The sequence below is a fragment of the Telopea speciosissima genome, chromosome 3 (assembly GCF_018873765.1).
Source record: "Telopea speciosissima isolate NSW1024214 ecotype Mountain lineage chromosome 3, Tspe_v1, whole genome shotgun sequence".
Lineage (NCBI taxonomy): Eukaryota > Viridiplantae > Streptophyta > Magnoliopsida > Proteales > Proteaceae > Telopea > Telopea speciosissima.
In genome coordinates, this window is record NC_057918.1 from 12,556,758 (window position 1) to 12,581,025 (window position 24,268).

Consider the following 24,268-nt stretch of genomic DNA (forward strand, 5'->3'; position numbering starts at 1 on the left):
CTGAAGTGGATTTCTACTGTATTGTTGTTCTTGTTAAGAAGTAAGGCTATGATTCACATTGTTAACCTCTACTTCCCAAAATTAACTTCTAAAAACCGTACAATCTAGTATGGCTGACACCCTACTACAAGCACTGAGGAGATTCTGTTGGAACTGTCCGGCATAAGTTACCAACCACCTCCCCTCCTGGCTTACATCTCAGTTACCTTTTCGGCCACGAACATGCTTCCTCTCTTCAACCAGTATCTCCTTAATGGCAAACTTGGATATGGATTTGTGGTGGCTTTTTCAGCTGTTTATGCGTCTGCTTCTTTGCTTTCTTTTCTTCTTGGTGTTCTATCCACTCTTGGCAAAAGAAAATGAAATAGTCACAAAAAAAAAAAAAAAAAGGATAGTCCTAAAACAAAACAATCAAGCATGATGAACAGATGTATACCTACATTAGCAGCAGGCATGGCTTTCTCTTCATTCACTCCCTGTTCTTTCAGCTCAAGCACTCGCCAACCAAAGACAGGAGCTGGAAAAGAGGGGGGGGGGGTGTTCAAAGCTATTAAAGTACCATTACGATTCCCAAGTCCCAATCAATAATTAAAATGTTCTGCCTTTTGTCTATCCACAAGCCAATAAGATCCACCCTCAAATGACTTGAAAGTTTTCTGCAACCTCAACATGATACTTCTAATTATCAAAATGTATTAATGAGACATTTTGTCTGTGAATACTATGGGATGTGAACCATTTTCTGTGGCTGCTTCTTGAGGATCATAGAAGCCTCGAAGAGGCTATTTAGATGAGGAGATTGAGAAGGCTTGGGGCAGTGGTCAATAGTTGCCTGTCAGTGGCCTCCATGACCATGGGAAGTTTGAGCATCTTGCATGATATTTGACCACATCAAGGTATACAAACTTTCTGTCCAAAATCCCAAGCCTTGCACTGGTGTGAATGGTTTTCCTCTGTTCCCCATTGATAACCCAGTAAGCAAATGCCAAGGGATATTTTTGGCATGAATACTGTGGATTTCTGGATCTCTGAGTACCTAAGCAAATTAACCATTTTAAATCTCTGAGAGCTTAGATGTAAAACATCTCTTGTGAGCACAAATTACAGAGCAATACTAATTCTTACAGAGTTACAGTGTTTAGTAGTTCAGGACCCAACATTCAAATGATGCCTGCAGCCTGCTTGAGAAGAATTTTGAGACAAACTAGTGACAACCATATCAAAAAGAATTATTCAGTCAACAAGTTGCCTCTTTCTAGTTTCTACAGGAAATTATGACCACACATCCTTCTGGTTGATCCACAAACTTCATGGAGACATTTCACAAAGTACGCTTAATTAAGGTTCGGGCTGGGACCTCTTTCTCTCATTTCAATAAGGCAAAAGAACAAAACAATACACCCTACAACAGAATATAATCAACAAAATCTATCTCAGATTTCTATGTATAACCAAAAAATCCAGTGGGATAATAATGATAGAGATACAAGCAGCTATAACCCATCATGATCTACTAGCTTAAGACCCCAACTCATGTCCTCACAGTGCCTTACATGAGGGACAAGGGCACCTGTATCTACCCCCGTCTTTGCCTTGCAGTCATAAAAGGGAGGTGCATGGAAACAAGGCTCCATTGACATGGCTCGTCGACATGGAGGATCAGGGGCTGTTTTATTCTCAGGCTTGTAGAGAATCCATGGTTTCAGTCCTCCTAGACCCTGAGCCACATATCCGAAGGTTGACCATGAGCTTGTGACCAAGACATCAGTCAAACTTAGGAGATACATTTCTGCCCATGCCTTTCGGTTGTGCATCTTCTTCTCGGTCTGCTGGTATTGTTCACTGCTTGGCTGGTAAACTGCAATCACCTCCCCAGTCACACTTGGGTATTCCCAAAACATATTCCTTATCTTCTCAAAGTATCCAGCACTAAGAGATGTTACGAGGACAGATTTCGACCTCTGGTTTCCAGATGGCCGGATTATGGATTCCCTGGCATTTACTTCTGGCAGAACTTTTTCCTTCAGGGAACAGGCTATGATCTGATCCAGAACATGTTGGAATGGGCCTGTACCAATATCAAAGACCCTGATCTGGATGCCTATCCTCTCATCAGCCTTTTCTAAGTAAGCATGATAGTACCTTGTAATCAAGCCCCATACTGGATTTGAGGGGTGGAAAAGAAATCGACCCAAATGGTGGAAAACAGTTTCCTTTTCAGGGAAGAGATTATGCAGTTCTTGCTCAAAAGATGGGACCAAGAAGAGAGATGGAACAAAGTAGTTATCAGTTTTCATGAACAACCATGGGACCTTGTGGAGAAGGGTTTGATCTTGATCACAAAAGAAAAGCTTATCATGATCGCCATAATCATGAACTAGATGGAGATACAGAAAGGGTGGCAAGGATGCCGTTGAGTTGTTTATAACATTATTTTTCACCATATTCCCATAGCAGTGGGACGAATTCTGACCAAAGCTGTCGAACAGATTAATGGGGAAGTCAACAGGGAGTAGCCAGGATGTGTCCGGAAATGGTTCACAAAAGAGATCGGCCATGTCAGTCCCACGGTCAACAAGTAGGACTCTGTCGGTGAGAAGAGCATATAAGAATGCTGAAGCCAGGGATAGTATCCTGTTCCCCAAGCCACTAAATGAAATCCACACCACGTAGTTACATTCTGCAGGTTCACTGTTGTGCCCAGACTTGAGCTGTTGCAATGTTTTGTCATAGGGTGCAGTATAGGGTCCACAACGTTTATGGAGAGCTTCATATTTCCGCAACCTGGACAGAAGATAGGAGGAAGGCTTGTGTGGTAGTGCCTTGCGATACAAGGAGGACTGGTACCTACTAAGACAAGATGCTTCTTCCAACCCAACAGCCAGAAGGCCACCAAGATGTCTGTCTTCAGGTGAGTCAACTGAATGAGATGAAACCTCCTCTGAACCTGTGACTGGAATGGGGAGAAGAAAAGGCAGAAATTTAGCTATGTGAATGAGAACCAGAATACTGTAAAAGACCGAATACAAGAAAAGTTTGAATGAAATTGTTGATGATTAACCTGATAGTAAGTGGAATTTACATTTAGCAAGAACATAGAGTCAATAAATGTTGTTAAGCTATCACAAATCATCTTGTTTAGTTCGCATTTTGTGGTCATTTTCAAAATTCACTATCATGTTAGGTATGTCTAGCTCATGACATATGCATTCCACTTACATTTAACAAGAACAAGAATCAATAAATCTTAAAAACATTTGACTTTTTCATAATTCAAATCATCTTGTATAGTTTGCATTTTTGTGCAACATTTGACTTTTTCATAATTCAAAGTCTTTGACGGATTGAAGATCAGAATCCAATCCAGAGAGAAACTTAGCAACCAGAAACTCAGAACGTTGGGATTTAATCACAGAGGCATCAATAGAGATAAGCTAGTACACATTGAGTTCTTCCCACATCCCCTTCAGTGAACTGTAATATTCGCCAAGAGACTTTCCTTTTACTTGAAAGAGAAAAACTTCTCATACAAATCATAAATTCGAGACAGATTGGTATCTTGAGAATAGCTTTCCTTGAGTTCCTCCCAAACACCCTTGGCAGTTTTATGAAACATAACATTAGAGGCTATGGAAGGTTCCATGTTATTCCAAAGCCAACAAAGAAGGGTTGCATTTTCAGCCTTCCAATCATCATATTTGTCATCAGTAAGATCTGGCGGTGTCATAGTGAGATAAGACATCTTCTGGTGAGCTGTAATATAAACTTCAAAGGCTTGAGACCAAAGAAGGTAGTTGGAAGCACCATTCAACTTAATGGTAGTAATCTGAATATTAAAGTTGTCCGTGGGAGGCTTAGAATCAGCCATAAGATCAAATAATATTGTCAACAAAAAATACCTGGGATAGGTAGAGAGCAGAGACAGCCAACAATAAGGAAGACAAGGCAAAAAAAAATCGATTTCAGCCCAAACCTAGATTAGGGAAAAAAATAGACAAACTTCAGAAAAGAGGCTGAACAGCCCAATATGCGATCAATTGTTGGTGTAGACAATCATCAAATAATGAGGAATAAAGGTCCCCAAACCAGCAGCCAATGTGAAGAAGAAATCCCAGGAGGAAAAGAAACTCAAATTCCACAGGGTTTTGAGAAATCGATTTCTCAGATGAAGACAAACATTACTTCAATCAGCAGAAATCTCGAACAGCATCAGGCACAAGGACAAACCCGATCAATCTTCAGCATATCAGGGAACCCTAGTCCTTCATTAGGGTATGACTAGCGTTCAGACAAGAGTATACAGCATCTGGTTGCTACGGACCACAACAAAAGAACAAGAGGCAGGAGAAGCCTTCAAAACAGCAACAAAAGGGAGAACTGTTGATCAGAATTAGTGCTCTGATACCATGTAACAGAATGGAACCCTAAGTCTGATCAGCAGCGAAGAACAAAGAGGAAGAAGAAAGTAGAGAAAAGACGAGAAGAAGGGAGAGATCGATTGAGAGGGTAAAACTCCCTCACGATTTGATTGATTTTACAAATTGGGGGGGGGGGAATCTTATTTATAACATCAGCATTAAGAAATTACAAACAAACACCCCAAAATACCCCTAAGACAATAGAATAAACTAGAAACATAAACAAGACCAAAATACCCCCAGAAATCTGTAAACACAAAACGACAATCCTTAACAGTGGTCATTTTCAAAATTCACTATCATGTTAGGTATGTCTAGCTACATGACATATGCATGCAAATGGGTAACCATCAGTGTGGTTACTGCATATGAATAGCTGAACAAATGCTCTTAACCAGAAATTCCATTCTTCTTGGAAAGACAGACCACCTTTCTGTAGTATTAATTATCTGTATCAAGATCACACTCAAGGTAGACTTTTTTATATTGAATGCTGGTTCATCAATACATGCCTTTCACCAAAAGCAATAAATAAATCATCTTTAAAATTAAAAACCTTACGAAAGTAGCTTACTTTATGTTATAAAATCAATTCCAGGATTCAGTCACAACAACTGAACAACGTCAGAGAAAATTTTAGCTTGGGAGCTAGTTACATGGAGCAGAACTAAAGCTTCCACAAGTAATAACTACAATGGACAAGTTTCAGCAAAACATCCTTTTCCTACATAAGCGCTGGTTTCACAGAGACAATAGCCTCCTGTGTTCTAACACTAAAAGGGAAACATATGAACACAAAGAAGAAAAAGAGAACCCAACCACATCATGCAGTTCATTGACCAGAGGAATGTACAGTAACCAAACTGTATTCTGTAAAGATAGTGAGAACTTGCGTGTCATGGGCCAGACAAGCTTTGATGCACTGATTATCCAAAGACTCAGAGAACCTTCCAGAGTGCTAAAGCAAAAGTAAATGAAACCCATATTGCCGTGTCCATCACAGTGATTTCATCATAGAGTGCCGGACATGAAATTATTAACACATAGGAATTGGTTTGCAATAGTTTTAAGAAGATTAATGAAACACAGTAGGGTTAGAAGCAATGTAAGATCGAATAAATAAATAAGTAGGACCAGCCAGGGCAAAGAAATATATTGTTAGCTGATACACGATTAATAAGCATTCCTTCAATTCCTGAGACACTGCAATAATCCTCAACATTCAAATGCAGCAAAAAACTTTGTAGAACATCCAAGACCAATCAAACTAGTAAAATAAAGGTACTACTAGAATTTTATAGTTTTATTCATAATTAGATTTCATCAACCCCGCACAATCACCTTCATATATGATATAACACCAAAATCAACTATTTTAAAAACATTACAATCATTAAATCTCACCCAGATAAAGGTGCCAGCTAGCTCATATGGTAAGGTCACTTGCTAGTTGTAGCAGTGACTTGGGATCAAGTCCCATTTCTTCGTGGGGGGTTGGGTTTTTTTTTTTTTTTTTGGCGGAGCCTCACGGGATTCGGGTTTTCTTGTACACAAAAAAAAATCCAGATTATTTTCTCTTTTCATAAGCTTCAAAAGCATAAAATAATAACACTTTTTTGAAAGAAGATTCAAATAGATCACGCCTTATCATATGTTATATTGCAGTTGGAGCAAAAATGATCTTAAGTTGCAAAGGGACTGTAAAACCAAGAACTGACACTTCACTCCCATTACAATATTAGAGAGATGAATTAAGCACAAATACGAATAAATCAAAAAAGCAAGACACTTCAAGGAAAACAGTTTATCATGAAATTTGAAACTCAGGATAAACCTTCCACAACACTTAGGGGTTTCAGAGGTACCCGGTAACCAGGAATCATCAAGAGTAGTTCAACATCTAGAATGCAGTCAACAAACCAGCTTCAAGATAATATGTCCATCAGATTAGATTACTTGTCTCATAGCTTGGGATTTTCCGGTATTCAAGCACAATGGAGGTGACCAACATAATACAGTTGCTCAGCCTTTCCACACTATAGAAATTAGAAACACAGGAAGAATAATCAAATGGGATCCAAAACAAGGGCCAAGTGAACCATCTTCTGATGATGGATATTATGCAAAGAACTAAAGAAAAATAAATAAACCTACTAAAATAAAGGGGCGCTGTTCTCTGTGCCGCAGCGCAGCCTGCGCCCAGGCACATGGGGTGGGCGCAATGACCACCCTGCCCCCTGCACAGGCTGCCCATGTGCCTGGGCGCAGGCTGCGCTGTGGCACAGAGAACATTCTCCTTAAAATAAATCATACTTTTCTAGAAGTCCCATAAGCAAAACAATGCATCTTCATGTGGGAGATCTGTTTAACGCAAGAGACAACTGAGAACAACATCAATTGAAGTTTAAAATAGAAAGCAAGTAAGGATTTGAAGAGCAATCAGCCAACAAAGAGTACCAAATTTAGTTTTTCCTAAAGTAACCAGAGTTAAGTACCTTTTTCAGTCTCCGTTTTGAAATCCCTTACTTCCGCAGATTCTCGGGCTCCATCCAATGCAGGTTGCTGAACTGATCAAAGCAAGACAAAATCAAGAATTAACATAAAATTCCAACAAGAAAAATAATTACTAAGAGTGTGAGTAACCAGCCATTTTCACGAAGAAAACCCACGAAAAAAGGATTAAATTCCATGTTTTATTTTCCAAAAAAAAAAAATATTTGAAGGTAAGAAAGTACCTTCTTCATCTTTCATTGGGAAAGACCTTGCTTCTGCAAATCCGCTGTGTCCACCCGACGATGGTTCCCGATAAAAGGAGGAAACTGTAAGCAAAACGGGCAAAATCAGCAAGCAAACGACCGCGATTCCTACCGACTTCATTATGTTGGAGCCAGATTTCTTCTCTGCAACTCGAGAAACAGTGTCATTTAAGGAATCGTTGGTATTTGATGGAGATGAATTGCCCTTGAACCTCTTCATATCTATCAAACGCTCATCCGAGTAATTCTAATCCATAAAAATGAATTTCACACGAAAATGAAAGTGATTTTTCGCCTTCAAAAGGGTTTTTGGATCTGATGGGAAGTTGATGCTCAGAAGAAAATAATGAGATTGCCACAAGTATGTATCTATCAAAACAGCTGGTACAGTTCACTAATTACAATAAATCAGAACAATTTCATATGGGGAAGTCATCAACTCAAAATAATTAAAGAAGAAATCTTTAAGTTATCGAAAATGTTAAGAGTGTTAAGATTCTGAAAGAAAGGCTAATTAATTAAAAAAAGTGAAATTCATCTCCTCTCCTATCCATGTTCTATGGTTTTTAATTTGCAGGTCACCTTTGGATCGTTTAGCTTTCGCCATCTGTCAGGAACTCTTAACTTGTCGGTGGTATCATTACAAATAGTGGTGAACACGATTCAATAAATGGCCAATTTATCGTGAGATTTTTTTTATTTCAATAATAAAAAAAAACCCAATAACTGGACATCTACTAGGGTTGATTTGATATGATTTCTATTTCAAAAGGCTACAACTAATGTAAATATTATTTGAAAACCACCAATTTATGTCATTCATCCTTTATAACCCTAATGTGATAAAGAATCTAGGCCATACATTATGTGGGCTAATCTACAGTTGTGATTTTATTGTGGTATTATTTTGATGATGGTTCACAATTCATGTGAGATGAGGGTCCAGTCCGTGACGGGTAGGACTATCTGACCCAATTTTGATCCTTGTTTCATGGTATCGATTGGTTACTGTAGACAATGTGTAATCCGTTCTCTTTCTAATAGATTGCATTTTCTACTAAAAAAATAAATCATGTGAGAGATTAATAGAATTATCAAAAGAAGAAGAAAGTGATCAACACTCAATCAGCTCGGGTCGATGCTCAATAAAGATCAATTGTCATCAACTGGGCATCATTGCCTAGGGCTCATCTAATTCCGACCTGTGGCCATCCAATGTCGACTTGAGCCCTCGTTAACTATTTTAAGAGTTTGATTTGAGATGTTCGGTTTTGGATACACCATTTATACCTAGTTTGGACCCAATCTTTGATCAGACCATAAAGCCTACATTGGTCCCAAACTTAGGTCAACAAATCTAAACTAAATGAAAATCTGATAATTTCGATGGGTGATTCTGATCAATTCCAACCAACTCCGACTGATTCTTGATTGACTCTGCTGATTCAAAGATTATTCGAATCGATATTGAACCAAACAATGAAAACCAATCCCTTTCCCGATTCTGAGTTTTAAAACATTGATAATAGAGGACAGATTTATCTTAACTCTCAATGCTCAAATTATGTTCTTAGAATATTAATTATTCAATATAGAATTCTTTGTGAGTTACCATGTCCTTGTAATACCTTTCGTCTTTCACCATCCAAAATATTTCCTTCCTTTCACCACAACACTATGCTATCACATGAGGTCTTCGCAAGTAAAGTAGAAACAAGCATGCAATCACCCTTCAACACAATCGTTGGAATTTCACTTTCTATAAAAGTTTAAAAAATTAAAGAAATATTAGCAAGACCTAGATTTTAATTAGCAAAAATATTAAAACAAAAAGAAAAAAGATCCCAATATGCTCTCACCCTGAAGTAGAAGAATATATCAATTTTTTTTTTTGGTCCGATGGAAGGGTGATATGGAAATTCTGATCTTTAGATATTTATAAAATAATATAGATATGGATTGGTCATATTTCAAAATTTTGAGATTTAATACATCATTTCTTATGTATATGTCCATACACCCTGTTGTACTCCTTAATTTTTTCAACACTTTATTTTGTCATTTGGGAAGTTTGAATTGGATTGTTTAACTAATAGAGGAACTCAGAGTCACATATACACAAAATTTCAAGCTCACATGAATTGCCATGTGGCAGTTATTGAAGGGTATGCCATTTTACTTTCAAGTGAAGGTGTGTCGAGACCATAGTTAGTTAAAATGTGAATGACCAAAAAACTTTGTTAGATATGACTTTAAAATGGCTCAAAATTTGAACTAGACGATAAAAAATATGTCAAATATTTAAAAAATGAAAGAAAACGAAAACCAACTGTACAAGTTTTGAACGTTTAGACTTGAAAGAATAGGAAAAAACCATATTTATAAGACCAACTTATGTCAAATTAATTAATATTATATGATGTAATAGTTATAAATTTCTATAATAATAATTAATTAAAAAAAAACAAAAAAAATTTTAAATGTTGTAATTTTATCTTAAAAAAAAAACGTTTTAACTTACAATGGTCAAGACCCCATTCACTAACCCTTCTCTTTATTTGGTGTGGAAAGTGGAAACACATTTATCATTAAATAATAATAATAATAATAATATAAAAACCTCAACCTTATAGAGGCAAGGATGAGGAAATCAATTTTTTTTCTTAGGAATAATAAAAAACCTAAAATTATGAGGGAAAAATACTAATAAATGAGATGTATAGATTGAAATTAGTTCAAAAAATAGTTTAGATATACATTTGTAGAAACAAATATTGGGATAAAGAACACTAATCAGTTGTGTCTAAGATGTGGACACTGTGCCTAGACACTGTTGGGCGTGGAATAACCGCTCAGCCCCCATTCCAAGGCAAAAATTCCAGGTGCCATGGTGGGGCGGTGGGGCCTGGGCGTTCATTTCACGCCCAACTGTGTCTAGGCATAGTAATGATGCCTTGGACCCCAACCAGATGGCGTTCTTGGATCCCTAAATCTTATTCCCTTAACAGTATTTACAAATGAGAAGGGTTGATTGCTACCTCAATTCTAAGTTCCTGACACAAAAAACATTTTAAGGAAGGGAAGCAGTTTTGAATTTTTATCACCTATGGTTCCTCTGCCCGGTACAGTTCCCTAGTGCCTCTAATAAAAGGGGGATGGACCTCACCCGGGCAGTGTGTTCGGTCCGGGGGTGGAATGGTCATTTTAGCCCCCTATGAGAGGAACCATACAACCGTATCGATCAGCAAACCTAAGGGGATAAAGGTCCAGCAATTTTCTGTCTGGGAGTGTGGCCTTTGTCAACACTCCCATGAGTCTATCTCTCTCGTCCTTAAAACTATGGGGACAGAACTGTCTTTTCATATGAGGAGGAGAGAGACTCTTGGGAGTGCTGGCGTACAGAAAGAGTTCTTTCCCCCTTTAAAGAATTCTATTACAAGGAAACAGCCATGGACCGTTGGGAGTTTTAAAATCATTGTAGGGTCAGTTGCTTGGGAAACTCATATTATTCGATAAAAAAAATATATTATTTGTGGCTGGAGGAGTGGATGGCTAAACGCTGAAGATAAAATAAGGTGAGAGAGGAGAAGAGCAAAGTACCCACCCTCTCACACCTAACCCGTGGAAAAACATACCAAGAATTAGAATTCGAAAAGAGAAAGAGAGAAATGGCGACATCAGTTTCGTTCTGTTCGACTGCTATTCAATCCCAAATTAATGGGTTCGGTGGGGGGCTTAAGCTCAGAAGGTCATCTCTCCCTCTTCCCAATTCAGTCACCTCGACAAGGTAATCTTCTTCATTATTTCTGTCTCTTCTGTTTTCTGGGTATTTGGTTTTGTGGGTACCAGGTGTTTAATTTAATGTTTTAGTAGGAGCACTGGATACCCATATTCTTTGTTGTTCGAGTTAGAACATAGCGATCTTTTTATGAGAAAAAACACAAAACTCTGTTCGATTCCGTAAACTGTTATGGGTATACAAGTGATAAGAGCTTATGGGTATCTTTAGCATTGAATTTTTATCTATAAGTAAGAAGTAATTTGTTAATTTACGCTAACAGTGCTTTCATGTGGGATCTGGATTTGCAAATGAGGATTCATGTATAAAGAAAGGATCAAGCTTTTGTACCCATAATTGAACTTTTGGGCTTTCTGATTTGTGCCTGCTATATTTGTGATTTTGTGACAAGCTTGACCTTCAAAGAATGTATTTAATTCGTATGTGTTGTTTATTAGATGGTTTTGGGTTATTTAATTCGGTTCACTGGTTCATGTCAACCCAATTCTGATGCTATCATGTTAATTTTCTTTGATCAAATTCCAGGAGAAAGCATCAGGTGACAGTGAAGGCATCTGCCCGAGTTGATAAATACTCTAAGAGTGACATCATTGTTTCTCCATCTATTCTCTCCGCTAACTTTTCCAAGTTGGGAGAACAGGTTTTATTTTTTAACTGTAATTTTTATTTTTCTAAGTTAGAGAAGCTCAATTCATCTTGAAACATGTACCAGAGGCAATAAAATTTACAGGAGTCTGCTTTTTGGGGTTTCACGCAGTTGATGTATCAGAAACCTTGCATCATTATCCCACCTTTTTGTGCTTCTAAATATATGTGTTCTCTCAAACATAGCCATTTTATTTTTGAGGAAAGATTATAATGTATACCTCATCTACTTTGGGGGAGTCATTGCAGAATCTTAGTGTAGTGATGTCTTTGTACTTCAAAAAATTCACTATTCTTCTGGCAAATTTTTTTCCTTGATTGCATTGGATTTTGTTTATGGTAATAGTAGGTGTTTGCATTTCTTTGCTCTATATCATTTATCATCCATTTCTACAATTCATCATGTTTGTTAACATTTTTATTAAATGTTTTTCATACCTGAAGCTTAAGAAGCTGCATATGCAAAAGCAAAAAAACGATTTTAAAAAACTTTAAAAAGGAAAAGTTACCAAACACTACATCAGTTTTCAGGAAGGGATAAATTGTTTACGAGCAATCATTTCTGGTATACTTCCTTTTTCTCAGGCTACTAAGATCAATGAACACTGACATTGGCATTTCCCTGTTCTTCTATACTTATGTGCTCCATATTTATCAAAGAAAGAGGAAATTAAATTTTAAAAAAACCCCATCAATGATCTAGTTTTATCCTCATTTTAACTAGGTAAAAGCAGTGGAAGTGGCAGGATGTGATTGGATTCATGTTGATGTGATGGATGGCCGTTTTGTGCCAAATATAACAATCGGCCCCCTTGTGGTTGATGCTTTGCGCCCAGTGACTGATCTTCCATTGGATGTACATCTGGTATTCTTCTTCATCTTCTTCTTCCTCTTCTTTATCTGCCTGAACTACATGGTGCACTGGTTCATGGTCTGGATTTTGAAACAATATTTGTTGCATGCTTCCTCATATATAACTAGATAAGATTTTCTCTAATGTGAAGGACAAACCTTTTTTTTCAGATGATTGTGGAGCCTGAGCAAAGGGTACCAGATTTTATCAAGGCTGGGGCAGACATTGTCAGTGTTCATTGTGAGCAAACTGCCACCATACATTTGCATCGTACAGTTAATCAAGTAAGATCTCTCTGGATTTCATGATTATCCTGATTTCAAGATAATTTTTATTGTTGGATATCAGATTAAGGTTCCTATATTTGGAGAGGGGGTGAAAAAATAGTTGTATCTGTCTGTAAAGGGGAGAAGTTTTCCTTTCTTTTATGCTATGAGCATATGAGACTTTGTCTGTACCCATTTGATGAGAGGCCCCCACTTGGATGGGTTGTAGTGATGAAAGTGATACAAATACCACAAACCTAAGATTTCAGATCATTCAATGTATTGGTGTTTTGTCAGACTAAAGAACACTCTGCTGTTGTTACACATCGAGACATATGTTTCTGTGTCCCTATGGATATAATTTTGGTACTATAACTCATTTGGGATGGGTGATGATCAGGATAGCCTGAATATTTCAGTCATTCTGTAGTATGCCTGCATCCACATTCTTTTGAAATGTCTTGAAGATGCTTGAAAGGGGTAATATGATGCTGAAAAATCTATTCACAATCCACGTCAAGAGTATTCATTAGTATTGATTAGGCAAGATCCTAATGACTTTCACTTGACCCATTTTGGTGTCAAACCCATTCTTTTGTAGTGAAATCAATGATTCAAAGGTTCGTACAAGTTTGAACCTATGAACTGTCACTAATCAACATGGTTCCGAAGCAACCGAAACAAGGGAGCATCTGTAAAAGGGTGGGGGAGGGTAAGAGGTGAAGAACAGGGAAATCTTACCCATTTCATGGCTTTAGTTTCTTATTTTAATATACTGCCCCCCCCCCCCCCCCCGCTCGACAACTCTGTTTGTATATTCTTTACACATATGGACCTGCTTCTTATGATTCAGATCAAGAGCCTGGGAGCTAAAGCTGGAGTCGTTCTAAACCCTGCTACCCCTCTTACTGCCATAGAATATGTACTTGAAGGTAATATTAGAATATAAAGTTGATGCTAAGATTTTTTTACAGTGTCAGTCTGAGGAGTGCCTTTACTAATTTGTAGGTGAATGGACAGTTACCTCTTTGCATAGCTTCTTCCGAAAACCTTGATGTACTTTTCTGGTTAAGATGCCATTGAGTATTTGGCTCCATATTTTTTGTGATTAGTTTGTGATAACTGCCTTTAGCCTTTTTCTGGAACAAAAGGTGCCTGACAATCAAGTGTGCGTTCTACAATTCTACTAACTTCATGTTGTGATTTCTACTACATTTCTGAAGTGAAAGCAAGCTGTTTAGACAAGGTAACATCGAGTATCGAATACATTTGTGGGAAACTGATGAAAAATGAAAGAGATGATAGTCAGGGACTAAACAGACATGATCAGGAATTTGGAAGCCTGTGGGTGGGATGAGAGTGTGGAAATGATTATTCTAGTTTTAGATTCAATAGGGTGAATGTCCTTTTTCCAGTGTCATTTGTAGTGGCACCAGAATAGTATCATCAAGTCAAGCAAGCTAAAATTTGAAGGTAGAACATCGAACTAGCTATTTAGGTGAATTTTCATCTAGTTTCTAAAATGGGTTATTAAGTTTTTTTCCCTTCCAACGACCCCTTAACAACTTAAATAAATAAGCCTAAGAGATTATTTACATAAACATTGGTTTAGGTTGCAACTTTTATTTACATGTCAAAAGTTACAGTAAAAATGTTTATTTCATTATCTTTGCCAATATGATGTTTTAAAGACCTGGTTATAATTGGTATTTATTTAGCCAATGTGTATAGAGTTGACCACATTATCTACTCTGCATGTGCAGTGGTTGACCTGGTCTTGATTATGTCAGTCAACCCTGGATTTGGGGGACAGAGCTTTATTGAGAGCCAAGTAAAGAAAATCTCTGACTTGAGAAGAATGTGTGCTGAGAAGGTACTAAGAGACATGAATTTCCCTCATCAAGATTCCAGTTTTTAATATGGAATTCCAGCGTGTGAACAGAAATACCTTGGCATTTTTAATATTTGCTTACTTCCTTATGCAGGGCGTGAACCCATGGATTGAAGTTGATGGTGGAGTTGGTCCAGCAAATGCATATAAGGTATCGCATTCAAAATTTTTTGTCATTTTTTCTCAGTGGCAACACACACACACTCACGCACACCGGGGGAAGAGAGACCAAAATTTATGTGAGGATCTGATAACGAAGATTTAGATGAGGCTTAGCCTCGTTCTAATATGTTTTATATTATTCCACTATATGCATACTGATTTGAGAAATGGATAGAAGGAAAGGAAGTTTATGTATTGTATCTACAAGCTGTTTTGACATTGTTTTTGCTCTTTTCTGGGTTGTACAATTAACCTGTTTGGATTGTACAACCATTTTTTTCCATTAATAAAATCTGTTATTCTTACACGCACAGACATTACAAAAAAAAATTGTAACACTATACATTGGTATTTATTTCAGGGATTATGTGCTTTTGGTTATGATCTAATGTTTTTCATCTGCATCTACAATCTGCTGGCAGGTCATTGAAGCTGGAGCCAATGCTTTGGTTGCTGGTTCTGCTGTCTTTGGAGCTAAAAACTATGCTGAAGGTATGGACTCATTATTCCTACTTAAATGTTTTTTCTTTTTTTGATAAAATTATTCCTACTGAAATGTTGCTTGGGAGAACCTCTTTCTTATGTTGTTTCTTGCTTGATTATTTTCATTAATATCAAAGTGAAGGCACACATCGAACTATTCAAACATGAAAGTGTTTTGACATCTAATTTAACTGTATTGCAGCTATAAAAGGAATAAAGACCAGCAAAAAGCCTGTAGCAGTTGCAGTATAGTTTGAACAACTCTAAAAAAATCTGACTCAAGTCAGTAAGTGATGCGGCATTCTTTGCTTCCATGTAAGTGTCCTTGTTCATATATTTAATAGTTTCAATGAATTTTGTGAAGTATGCGTTCAGTTTTGCAATGAATCAAGTTTTCTTTGTCAATCCTTGTAGAATAAATGGTTAGAGTAAAACTAATGCCTTTTTCTGGATATGCATGAAATTGTTCTGTAAATGGATGTGTACCATTTGTAGGACAAGTACTCTTTCCTAGAAAAAGAAAAAAGAAAAAGGTAATAAATCACTATATTGGTATAATGGATGCGTCAGACATTAATCATGCTTCTTAAAACAAGAGGTTTTTCGTTGTTATATTATTGGACTTGTTTGTATGCGAATTGTTCATATGTATGATTTGCAATTTTGGTGAAAGATTAGCTGCAGCATTTTGCTTTTGAAGGGGATTCCTGAATTCTCTTAGGAAACATTCATAATATTAATAATTTCAATGATATGCAGGTGATGGCTATTTTTTTTAATTATAAGATATTGCGAAAATTAAATAAATAATGTTTTATTTTTTGGCAAAAGGTTTTCTGGTCTGCGCAGAGTAGAAAAACTTTTGTGGTCTGCCCATTTAGTTGTCCTATGTGAAAGGGTGATGTGGCGATTCTAACTGTTGGATATCTAGAAAATGCTCTGAATTGGCCACGTGTCAAATTTCTTGACTTTTATTCAATCATATACCCCTCCATATATGTCCATGCACCCTTTTATTTTTCAGCCTTTCATATTTTTGCTTGCACCCTCCCATAGTCCTGGATTTTTTTGAAGCTCTGATTTTCCACTTGGCCAACTCCATTTGGCTGGAACTTAACATGTGAGCAGAAAACCTTGAGGTCTAATTGCCCATAAAATTTCAGCCACATCACCCTACCACATGGCAGTAAAAATGTGCAGACCGCATAATTCTCTGTTCTGCGCAAAGCAGCCATACTGGCCTTTTTTTTTCAAACAAATTTTGGTTGAAATTCTCAAAATCATGCTTAAAAGAAAAGATCAAAGAGAGAGTATCACTATGCCGAAGTCTTCCTTTTAAATTGTGATCAAGAGAGGACTAATTTTTGAAAGAAATAACCTTTTAGAGGAGGAAAAAGTGTGGGGTTGGTTCAGGTTTTGGAATTGTGGAAATTATTTTCTTTATAAATATGAAAAAATTAGATTCAAAGTTTTGATGATTATGATAAAAATTTGGTACAATATGAAGATATGATCATTTGATGTATTTTAAATATTTTTTTAACAAAAATATTATGACTAACATTATGAGAAGAGTTTTTAAATAACTCTAAACATTATAATAAATTGGTGAACATAATAATTTGTTTTAGTTGTGAGTGCACAGTGTTGATCATGTGCAGCTAACATTTTTTGAAAGTTCAAAGGGAAAGTCTATTAGCCCTTTTCAATATGAGATACTCTTGCACTTATGTTCCGAAACCTCGTCAATCGACCAACCTATGAATGAGGCTGAGTCATTGTCACTTATTCAAGAGGATGGACAGGGCTGGGTCAAATAGATTTTTCTAAGATTCTTATAGACATTATTAGGGTTTTGATATACTGAGACACTGCTGAAGTCTTAGCACAGTGGTGAGCTGTTTGGCATGAGTAAACATGTTCCTGCTGCCCAATGGTTCAGCTGTCCTGTTGAATGTTCTAATTGACATCTTCAACAAGTTTGAATCAAGATGGGTTCAAAGGGTAGAGAATGGGCTAAACTTTAAGCAAACACTATTCATTAATTTATTTGACATGTAATCTAGGTTTTGAAAACTACATAGATAAAAAAAATATATTGTCAACTTTAATTGCTACAAGGATACCAATTACCTCTTTCCTTCTCTGAAATATATATTTATGGTATTTTTTAAATAATCATATTTATTTCCAAAAAATTGTCACCAACTTCTGCTAATAAAAATTTCACATTATTTTAATAAGCTTTCATAAGGCTGGCTACTGGTGCATAAATGCATTTGTTATTTATTCTTTTAAATCATGTGAAGGGTTTTGCGCTCTCGTAATTATCAACGTTGTTTTGGTTCCATCTTTTATATTAACTATTGGGTCAGTAGTTCATCTTCATGTCTGCAGATAAGAAATTGCACAAAACCAAATAAATGACATACTTTTTAGCTAATTGGCATCATCTGTACAGGTATTTCTGTTAAAGATCTGCGGTGACCTGTAAAATAAATAGGCGAAGAAGTCTCTGATAACCAGAATTCACATTGGTGTGAGTTATTGTAGCATATCTTGTATAGGGGACTCATAATATAAAAGGAATTTTTCATTACATCTCTTCTTGACTGGTTATTTGTCCAATTGATGTCTTGGGCAGTTCCTAAACCTACATCTTTGTATTTTTTTTTTATTGTCAAACTGTTTTTTTGCAAGATTGGTAGAATGACATGGAGTTGGTACAAATATTTTGTGTTGTCTTTTCATCTATTAAATTGAAAGAATTTGTGATAGAGAGTTTTTTTCTTTGGCTTAAAAAGGGTTGGCAATAGATTGAATTCAGTTAGGTTAATGTAAAAGATTATCTCTAATAAAAAAGTAACTCTGGTTCTAATGGGATTTACTCCATGACTGAACTAACCGAATCTAATCATGCGGATGAGATTGGCTTATTGATTTGGCACAGCATGGGTGGCAAGAGGTTTTGGATGTAACATGAAGATTTTTAAGTTTCTAATCAGAGCGGTCTCCCTGGCTAATCTAGTGCACTGGAAAACATATTAGAATAAAACCATTTGATTTTTAGTAAATCATCAGTTTTCAAAAAAATAGCCAGTTCGATTTGATGATTTCCTTGATTGAAAATCAAGTATTAATGTGCCTATGGCACTTATACACACACAGAAAAATTAAAAAAGAAAAGGTATCTATTTCACCCACTGTGAGTGTTCCAATGTATACCTAGTTGATAATTCAAGCTTTATTATTATCACAATGATCCTCGCCATTCCTTTGAAAAAACACAAAATCCATCTATTCTTATTTTGGTGCCAACCCTTCTCAGCCGAGGAGATTCACAAGGTTGCTTTCCATATTGGTGCTTACAAGGCACCTGGTATGGATGGTATGTCTAGTAAGTTTAGAATATCAACTTGCAACTTATTAGGCTTGATATTGTAGCTGTGGTTCAGTGGTTTGCACTACTCGGATTTGCTCAAATATTTTTATCGATCAACATTCTATTCCCAAGATGAAACACCCAACTAACTTGAAATAGTTTAGGGCGATAGTTTATGCACTGTTTTCTACAAAATTATTGCAAAAATGTCTTGTGAATTGATTAAATTGTGAACTTAACTCCCTTATTAGCCTGTATCAGAGCAAATTTATTCCCTTCTCCCTCCCCTCCCAAACCCCCATTCCTCCCCTCCCAAACCCCCATTATTTATTTGCTCATGAGATCCTTCATCAGATGCGTTTTGGCAAAGGGAAATTGGACTTTATGACTTTAAAATTTGACTTATGCAAGGCCTATGATAAGGTTGAATGGCCTTTTCTAGAACATTTACTTCAGTGTTTTGGGTTTTCTATCATTTGGTTGCATTCAGTTATGTAATGTGTGACCACTGTTTTCTACCACATTAAAATCAATGGTTATGTTCAATCACATCGTGGCCTTTGTCAGATATGCCCATTAAGTCCCTATCTTTTCATCCATTCTCATCTATTATTTGTTGATGATTGCTTGCTCTTCTCAAAGGCAAGGGGTGTTGAAGGTTAATTGTTGATGAACATTTGTCCGCCTATTGCTTTGTGTCTGGGCAAGAAATTAGTTTTCAGAAGTCAAATGTTTTGTTCAGTCTTAATACCCACCCCAACATTCAGGGAGATGTTTCTCAGATTTCTGGCTTCCTAGAAGTGTTTAAACCATGGGAAATACCTTGGTCTCCTCAGAAATTTTTGCCATACTAAAAAGGACATTTTTGCTAGCATTGTAGAGCTACCACTTTAAAAATCAATGGTTCAATCATTGGTTATGTTCAACCACATTGAGTGGCCTTATAAGTCACTTTCAACTTACTTTGAAAACTTTTTTTACCCGCGAGTAAGCTAATTTTTTTAAAAAATAGGATAAATGGATAAAAACATAAAGTTATAGTCTTGATTACAAACTTACAACATGATTTTCCCTCCTTTTTTTTTTTTTCTTTTTTTTCTAAAAGGTAAGGGAAAAGGAACACCACCAAGTCGTGCATTGGGCCTGTACCTACGCCCAGACATAGCCAAGTGCAAAATGATCGACACACCCCTACCTTTACATGGTTTTACCTTTTACCATGATAAAATAAAATAAAAAACCCACAAAAGGTTCTTGACATCACAATAAAAAAAAGGGGCGTTCTTCTTTGTGCAGCAGCGCAGCCTATGCCGAGGCACATGGGCAGCCTGTGCCGGGAGGTAGGGTGGTCATTGCGCCCACCCTACCCCCCTGCACAGGCTGCCCATGTGCCTGGGCGCAAGCTGCGCTGCGGCACAGAAAACATTCTTCCCAAAAAAAAAAGGGAAAAATATCTCTGTTCGAGAGTGTGGCTTACGCCAGCACTCCCATGAGCCTATCTCTCTCATCTTCCATGTGAAAAGACACCTCTGCCCCCTTGTTTTAAGAAGGAGAGAGATAGACACATTGGAGCATTGGCGTAGGCCCCACTCCCGTACAGAAAACTGCTTCCCATAAAAAAATTATAATTATGACTGGTAAAGGCAATTCACCGTATATAGAATCTTCTTCTTTTTCTGCCGCATACCAAGAAAACGGAGTCCTGATTGACTGCTGACTCTCCTGTATAAAGAAAACCAAAGCTTCGCTTGCAGCGAAAGTGACTGCTGTGGGTTTAGGGTTTAACAGAAGTACAAAACCATTGGAGGTCCTAATAAGCTGTGTCAACGCGAACTACAATTAGAATTGGAGAACAAAAGCAACTTAGCACCAGCAATCGTCAAATTTTCGATCATGTCGTCCTCTGCTAGTAAAAGTTTAGAGAACGAAATTCCTGCGAACTCCGAATCTCCTGAAACCTCAAACCATCCTTCTCCTTCTGAAATCAAAACACCTGCAGAAGTTTCAGACCTTTCTGTCGATGATAAAGGCCAAGATTCAGGAGTTTCAGATAAGTTGAATGTCTCTGGAAGCGAAGAAGGTGAAGATGGAGAAGATGAGGAAGAGGGAGAATGTGGGTTTTGTTTGTACATGAAGGGAGGTGGATGCAGAGATAGTTTCATCTCTTGGGAAAAATGCGTCGAAGATGCAGAGAAGAACCAGGAGGATGTGGTCGAAAAGTGTTCTGCGATCACGGGAATTTTGCATAAGTGTATGGAAGCTCATGCAAATTACTACGAACCGATACTTCGGGCGGAGAAAGCAGCAGAAGAAGAGGTGTCCAAGGAATTGGAGCGAGAAGCCGCTTCGAGGGAATCAGAGCAGAAAACGAAGCCAAAGGATAAACAGGAAGCGTAGTGGTTTATTCAATTTTGTTATTTTTTGTTTCATGATAAAAATTATTTATATTTAATTTTTCGGCTGACAATTAATTGTTATTTAGACCGTCAGATCCTTGGAGGCAAGTTAGTAGGAGATCCTGCTATTTTAATGCTCAATGTCACTGGTGTTCTCCATAGGGGATAAATAAATGGATGAGATTTTTGTTGTTTAAATTTGTCTCCAAGTCTGAATACTTAAATTTAACTAATCAGTAGCCTTTTCTTCAAGACTAAATATGCTTGTTCTTGTTAAAAAAAATTACTAATAGCATTGATTCTAACTCAGGAAAAGTTTCTGTTATCACTTGTCAATGCTAGATTTTTCTGTGGCAAAAATTAATTAAAGTTCCAGCAAATATGTTCCATAAAACTAGAGGCTGAGGAATTAGTTATATGGTTGTTACTTTTCTACTGCATAATTATTTTTGATTGCATATCCATAGAATGATGGAGGTTATTACCATTGCTACTGAATGTGTTATGATACCGAAGAGTGAATCTTAGATTAGATTGCTCAAAAATTTTCATTCATGAAATAAGAAATCTATGAAGGTCACCTAGTTGTAGCAGCTCCCAAATTTAAAAGTCAATGACTCAACACATTCGGCCTACATCCTCATGACTTCCTTCCCTTGTAGCCCTAGAGAACAAGGACATATGAGGTCTACATTTAGTAGAACTGTAATCAAAAGAAAAGATGAAGGGGGTGGGGGTGGGGGGGGGGGGGGCAGCATGAAAACAAAAAGATAACTCAAGTGGACTGCATCGAGCAATGTCCTCAAATCCTCTGAACAATAGGACCTGGAAAAGGATCACCTGGATTCTTTTCAAAATAAAATCCCTGTAACCTTAAACTTTATTTTCTCCAAGAATACTTGGATGCTGATTCTGCAATTTAAACACAAATTATGTTCAATCCCTGAATGGAAGTTTATTTATTTGAGCAAAATTTCAACTACACTAAAAGGGTTTGTCCAGAATCATTCTTATAGAGTGTTACTTGAAAATCATGTGCCGAATTGTCTTGAGAAATTCAACATTTTATAATTAAAAAATAGAGATTTAAGTGCTCCCTAAATTACTTCATAGTAATCTTGAAATTGGTAGAGCAAGAAGATACTGCTGAAGATCATAGGGAGGAGATTTGAAGGATGTTCTAGAAGATCTACAGGGGATTTGAGTGGGGAATATTCTATTAATGATATTTCAGCCATTTATGGGGATTGGGGTTTCACTTTGTTGTTTCTTACTTTCTATTTTGTATGGTTGAATAGATATGCTGCAATCCAGCCATAGTTTCTATTTTGTAAATGTTCTAGATAGTTTCTATTTTTGTAGGAAGACTTAAGTTGTAAGGGATCCTCCTACCGTACTAGAGGTTTCCTATTTTGTTGGTGCCTATGAAGTTATAAAAAGGGGGCTTAAACCCTCTAATGATTGAATAAAACGAGTGAGTTTTGGCTCCAGCCTTGTTGATGCAGTAGTGATGTTGTCCTTTTGGACTGTGGTGATGCAGTTCCAGCCCTCTTAGTGGTGACTCCAAGTCATGTCCTTTCTTCTTCTTCTTCCTTTTCTTTTTTCTTCAGTTTCTGTCAGTTCCAGCGAGCATACTCTCTCAACCATGGCCTACCCTTGGGTGATATCTGAACTCTCTTTTGTATTTAATTCTTATTGATCATTCCTATTACTCCTCACTTTATTCTGCAGGTTTTCTTAACTTTTCTCTGTTATGAGGTTTCTGTTTTGTCCATTCTACGTTGTAGAACTTCAGGCTTTCATTCCTTCCAGTCTAACCATCGGATGGGCTTTAACTTTTAATATTATCTTCTTTTCCTTCCTTACTATCTCCGACCAGAACTTGGTAGGTGTTTGACCAGCAGATTGTGAGTTATGGTCTCTTCTTTGAGTTACTAATTCTCTTAGTTTCTATTTTCTAATCATGCCTGTTTCTTTTAATCCAATTGTTGGTTTGCCTTGATATTTTTTAGACACCTATCCTACCCATTAGGACCTCCATTCAACTCAAGTTTCAGCCCGTTGGATGATTGGATTGAGAGATATAACTCTGTTCAGTTTCTGCCCAATATTGGTTCTTTGCAATTCTGGTTTTCTAATGTTGACTTTCAGCCTATCAAACCTCGTCAGATACTCTCAAACCAGAAGTCCTGTCAGAAGGAGAAAAATTATAATGCCAATGGCTATATTACTTGGGTTTAGGTATGGGGATCAGGTATTTATATGCATCAAGGAATTGGATCCACCTGAATCCCAAAACTTAGGCTACAATGACATGTATCCATAAAGGGATATGATGCAGATAAATTAGAGAAATGGGCTTATTTTAGTGGAATTAACCTCGGGTTAAGTTACATATGTGTTGGGCCTTTGGTCCAAGGGGCTTTTGTTGTAATAAACTAAATGAATGGTAGGAGGTAGGATTAAAGGATTTATTAGTTAATTAATTTAGGGACTAAGTAGTTGTTTTCTTTCAATTATGTTACCTATATTTCATATTATCTTATTATTTTATCTGGATTAGATAAGATGTTAGAATTCTAGCTTATCTCTATCTCTAATGTCAGTATTTAACTAAAATAGGTTTCTTTTTTTATTATCAATTTTCTTTTGGATAAGTTTCTGTAGTCAATTCTGATGCTATCCTACTTGGGTTAACTCACATTATACATGGATGTAAAGGCCATAAGCCTACCCATCGATTTGAGAAGTAATACAATTCAGATATTTCTGAATTTTTGCTGTTGTGGGTTCAGTAGTGTGCTTGGTAGATTCTAAGTGGGGCTTAGGTGGATTCCTAGCAAATTTATCTCTGTTTCAAGCTCACAGGTCATATTTCTATCAGTTTTTCTCCCCTATGGCACCATTGTTTTTAGTTCAGATTCAGTTCTGGTCTTCTTACTGTTATAGTATCAAAACCCAAACAAATCAGCAAACAAAGAATAAAGAAGAAGAAGAAGAAGATTGCGAAAGAGAGAGGAAATGTGAGAGCCTCGGTTAGACATATTGTCTAACCGAGACCTCCCTATTGTATATATAGATGACTGCATATGAAATTACAAGTAAGGACACGACTTAAGTAAACATATTATTGCAGTACCCTATCTTATTACATACTACCAATTATACCCTTAAAATAATGGTAACACCTAATAACACTAATAACACTTTACACTCC

The 24,268-nt window shown here is 36.8% G+C and overlaps 3 protein-coding genes across 5 annotated transcripts; 2 read left to right on the forward strand and 1 right to left on the reverse strand.

The window, feature by feature from the left end:
• Positions 1 to 1,420: 1,420 nt before the first annotated feature.
• On the reverse strand, positions 1,421 to 7,454 carry LOC122655845 (galactoside 2-alpha-L-fucosyltransferase-like). Of its 2 annotated transcripts, none has more exons than XM_043850210.1 (3): positions 7,154 to 7,454; positions 6,914 to 6,985; positions 1,421 to 2,947 (listed from the first exon to the last, which is right to left on the reverse strand). In XM_043850210.1, exons 1-3 carry the CDS (start codon positions 7,392 to 7,394, stop codon positions 1,494 to 1,496), a joined length of 1,767 nt encoding a protein of 588 aa, XP_043706145.1. In that variant the 5' UTR covers positions 7,395 to 7,454; the 3' UTR covers positions 1,421 to 1,493. The 2 variants fall into 2 exon arrangements, with proteins under 2 accessions (XP_043706145.1, XP_043706144.1); XM_043850209.1 differs by having other exon boundaries at positions 1,421 to 2,953.
• Positions 7,455 to 10,772: 3,318 nt separating this feature from the next.
• Positions 10,773 to 18,045, forward strand: LOC122654697 (ribulose-phosphate 3-epimerase, chloroplastic). Of its 2 annotated transcripts, none has more exons than XM_043848907.1 (10): positions 10,773 to 10,961; positions 11,499 to 11,613; positions 12,343 to 12,483; positions 12,642 to 12,755; positions 13,591 to 13,669; positions 14,501 to 14,610; positions 14,723 to 14,779; positions 15,213 to 15,282; positions 15,476 to 15,588; positions 17,671 to 18,045. In XM_043848907.1, the coding sequence occupies exons 1-9, from the start codon at positions 10,843 to 10,845 to the stop codon at positions 15,523 to 15,525; spliced, it is 855 nt and encodes a 284-aa protein (XP_043704842.1). In that variant the 5' UTR covers positions 10,773 to 10,842; the 3' UTR covers positions 15,526 to 15,588; positions 17,671 to 18,045. The 2 variants fall into 2 exon arrangements, with proteins under 2 accessions (XP_043704842.1, XP_043704841.1); XM_043848906.1 differs by having other exon boundaries at positions 17,735 to 18,045.
• A 2,368-nt stretch (positions 18,046 to 20,413) lies between these two features.
• Positions 20,414 to 21,294, forward strand: LOC122654698. The gene has a single exon (XM_043848908.1). The coding sequence runs from the start codon at positions 20,549 to 20,551 to the stop codon at positions 21,050 to 21,052; it is 504 nt and encodes a 167-aa protein (XP_043704843.1). The 5' UTR covers positions 20,414 to 20,548; the 3' UTR covers positions 21,053 to 21,294.
• The last annotated feature ends 2,974 nt before the right edge of the window (positions 21,295 to 24,268 follow it).

Coding starts and splice junctions, on each gene's coding strand:
- LOC122655845 (XM_043850209.1), bottom strand. CDS start 7,394: ATGAAGAGGTTCAAGGGCAATTCATCTCCATCAAATACCAACGATTCC. Junction 6,986..7,153: donor CCCAATGAAAGATGAAGAAG/GTACTTTCTTAC, acceptor TGCTTTGATCAG/TTCAGCAACCTGCATTGGAT. Junction 2,954..6,913: donor CAAAACGGAGACTGAAAAAG/GTACTTAACTCT, acceptor TCCCCATTCCAG/TCACAGGTTCAGAGGAGGTT.
- LOC122654697 (XM_043848907.1), top strand. CDS start 10,843: ATGGCGACATCAGTTTCGTTCTGTTCGACTGCTATTCAATCCCAAATT. Junction 12,756..13,590: donor TGCATCGTACAGTTAATCAA/GTAAGATCTCTC, acceptor CTTATGATTCAG/ATCAAGAGCCTGGGAGCTAA. Junction 14,780..15,212: donor GTCCAGCAAATGCATATAAG/GTATCGCATTCA, acceptor ATCTGCTGGCAG/GTCATTGAAGCTGGAGCCAA.
- LOC122654698 (XM_043848908.1), top strand. CDS start 20,549: ATGTCGTCCTCTGCTAGTAAAAGTTTAGAGAACGAAATTCCTGCGAAC.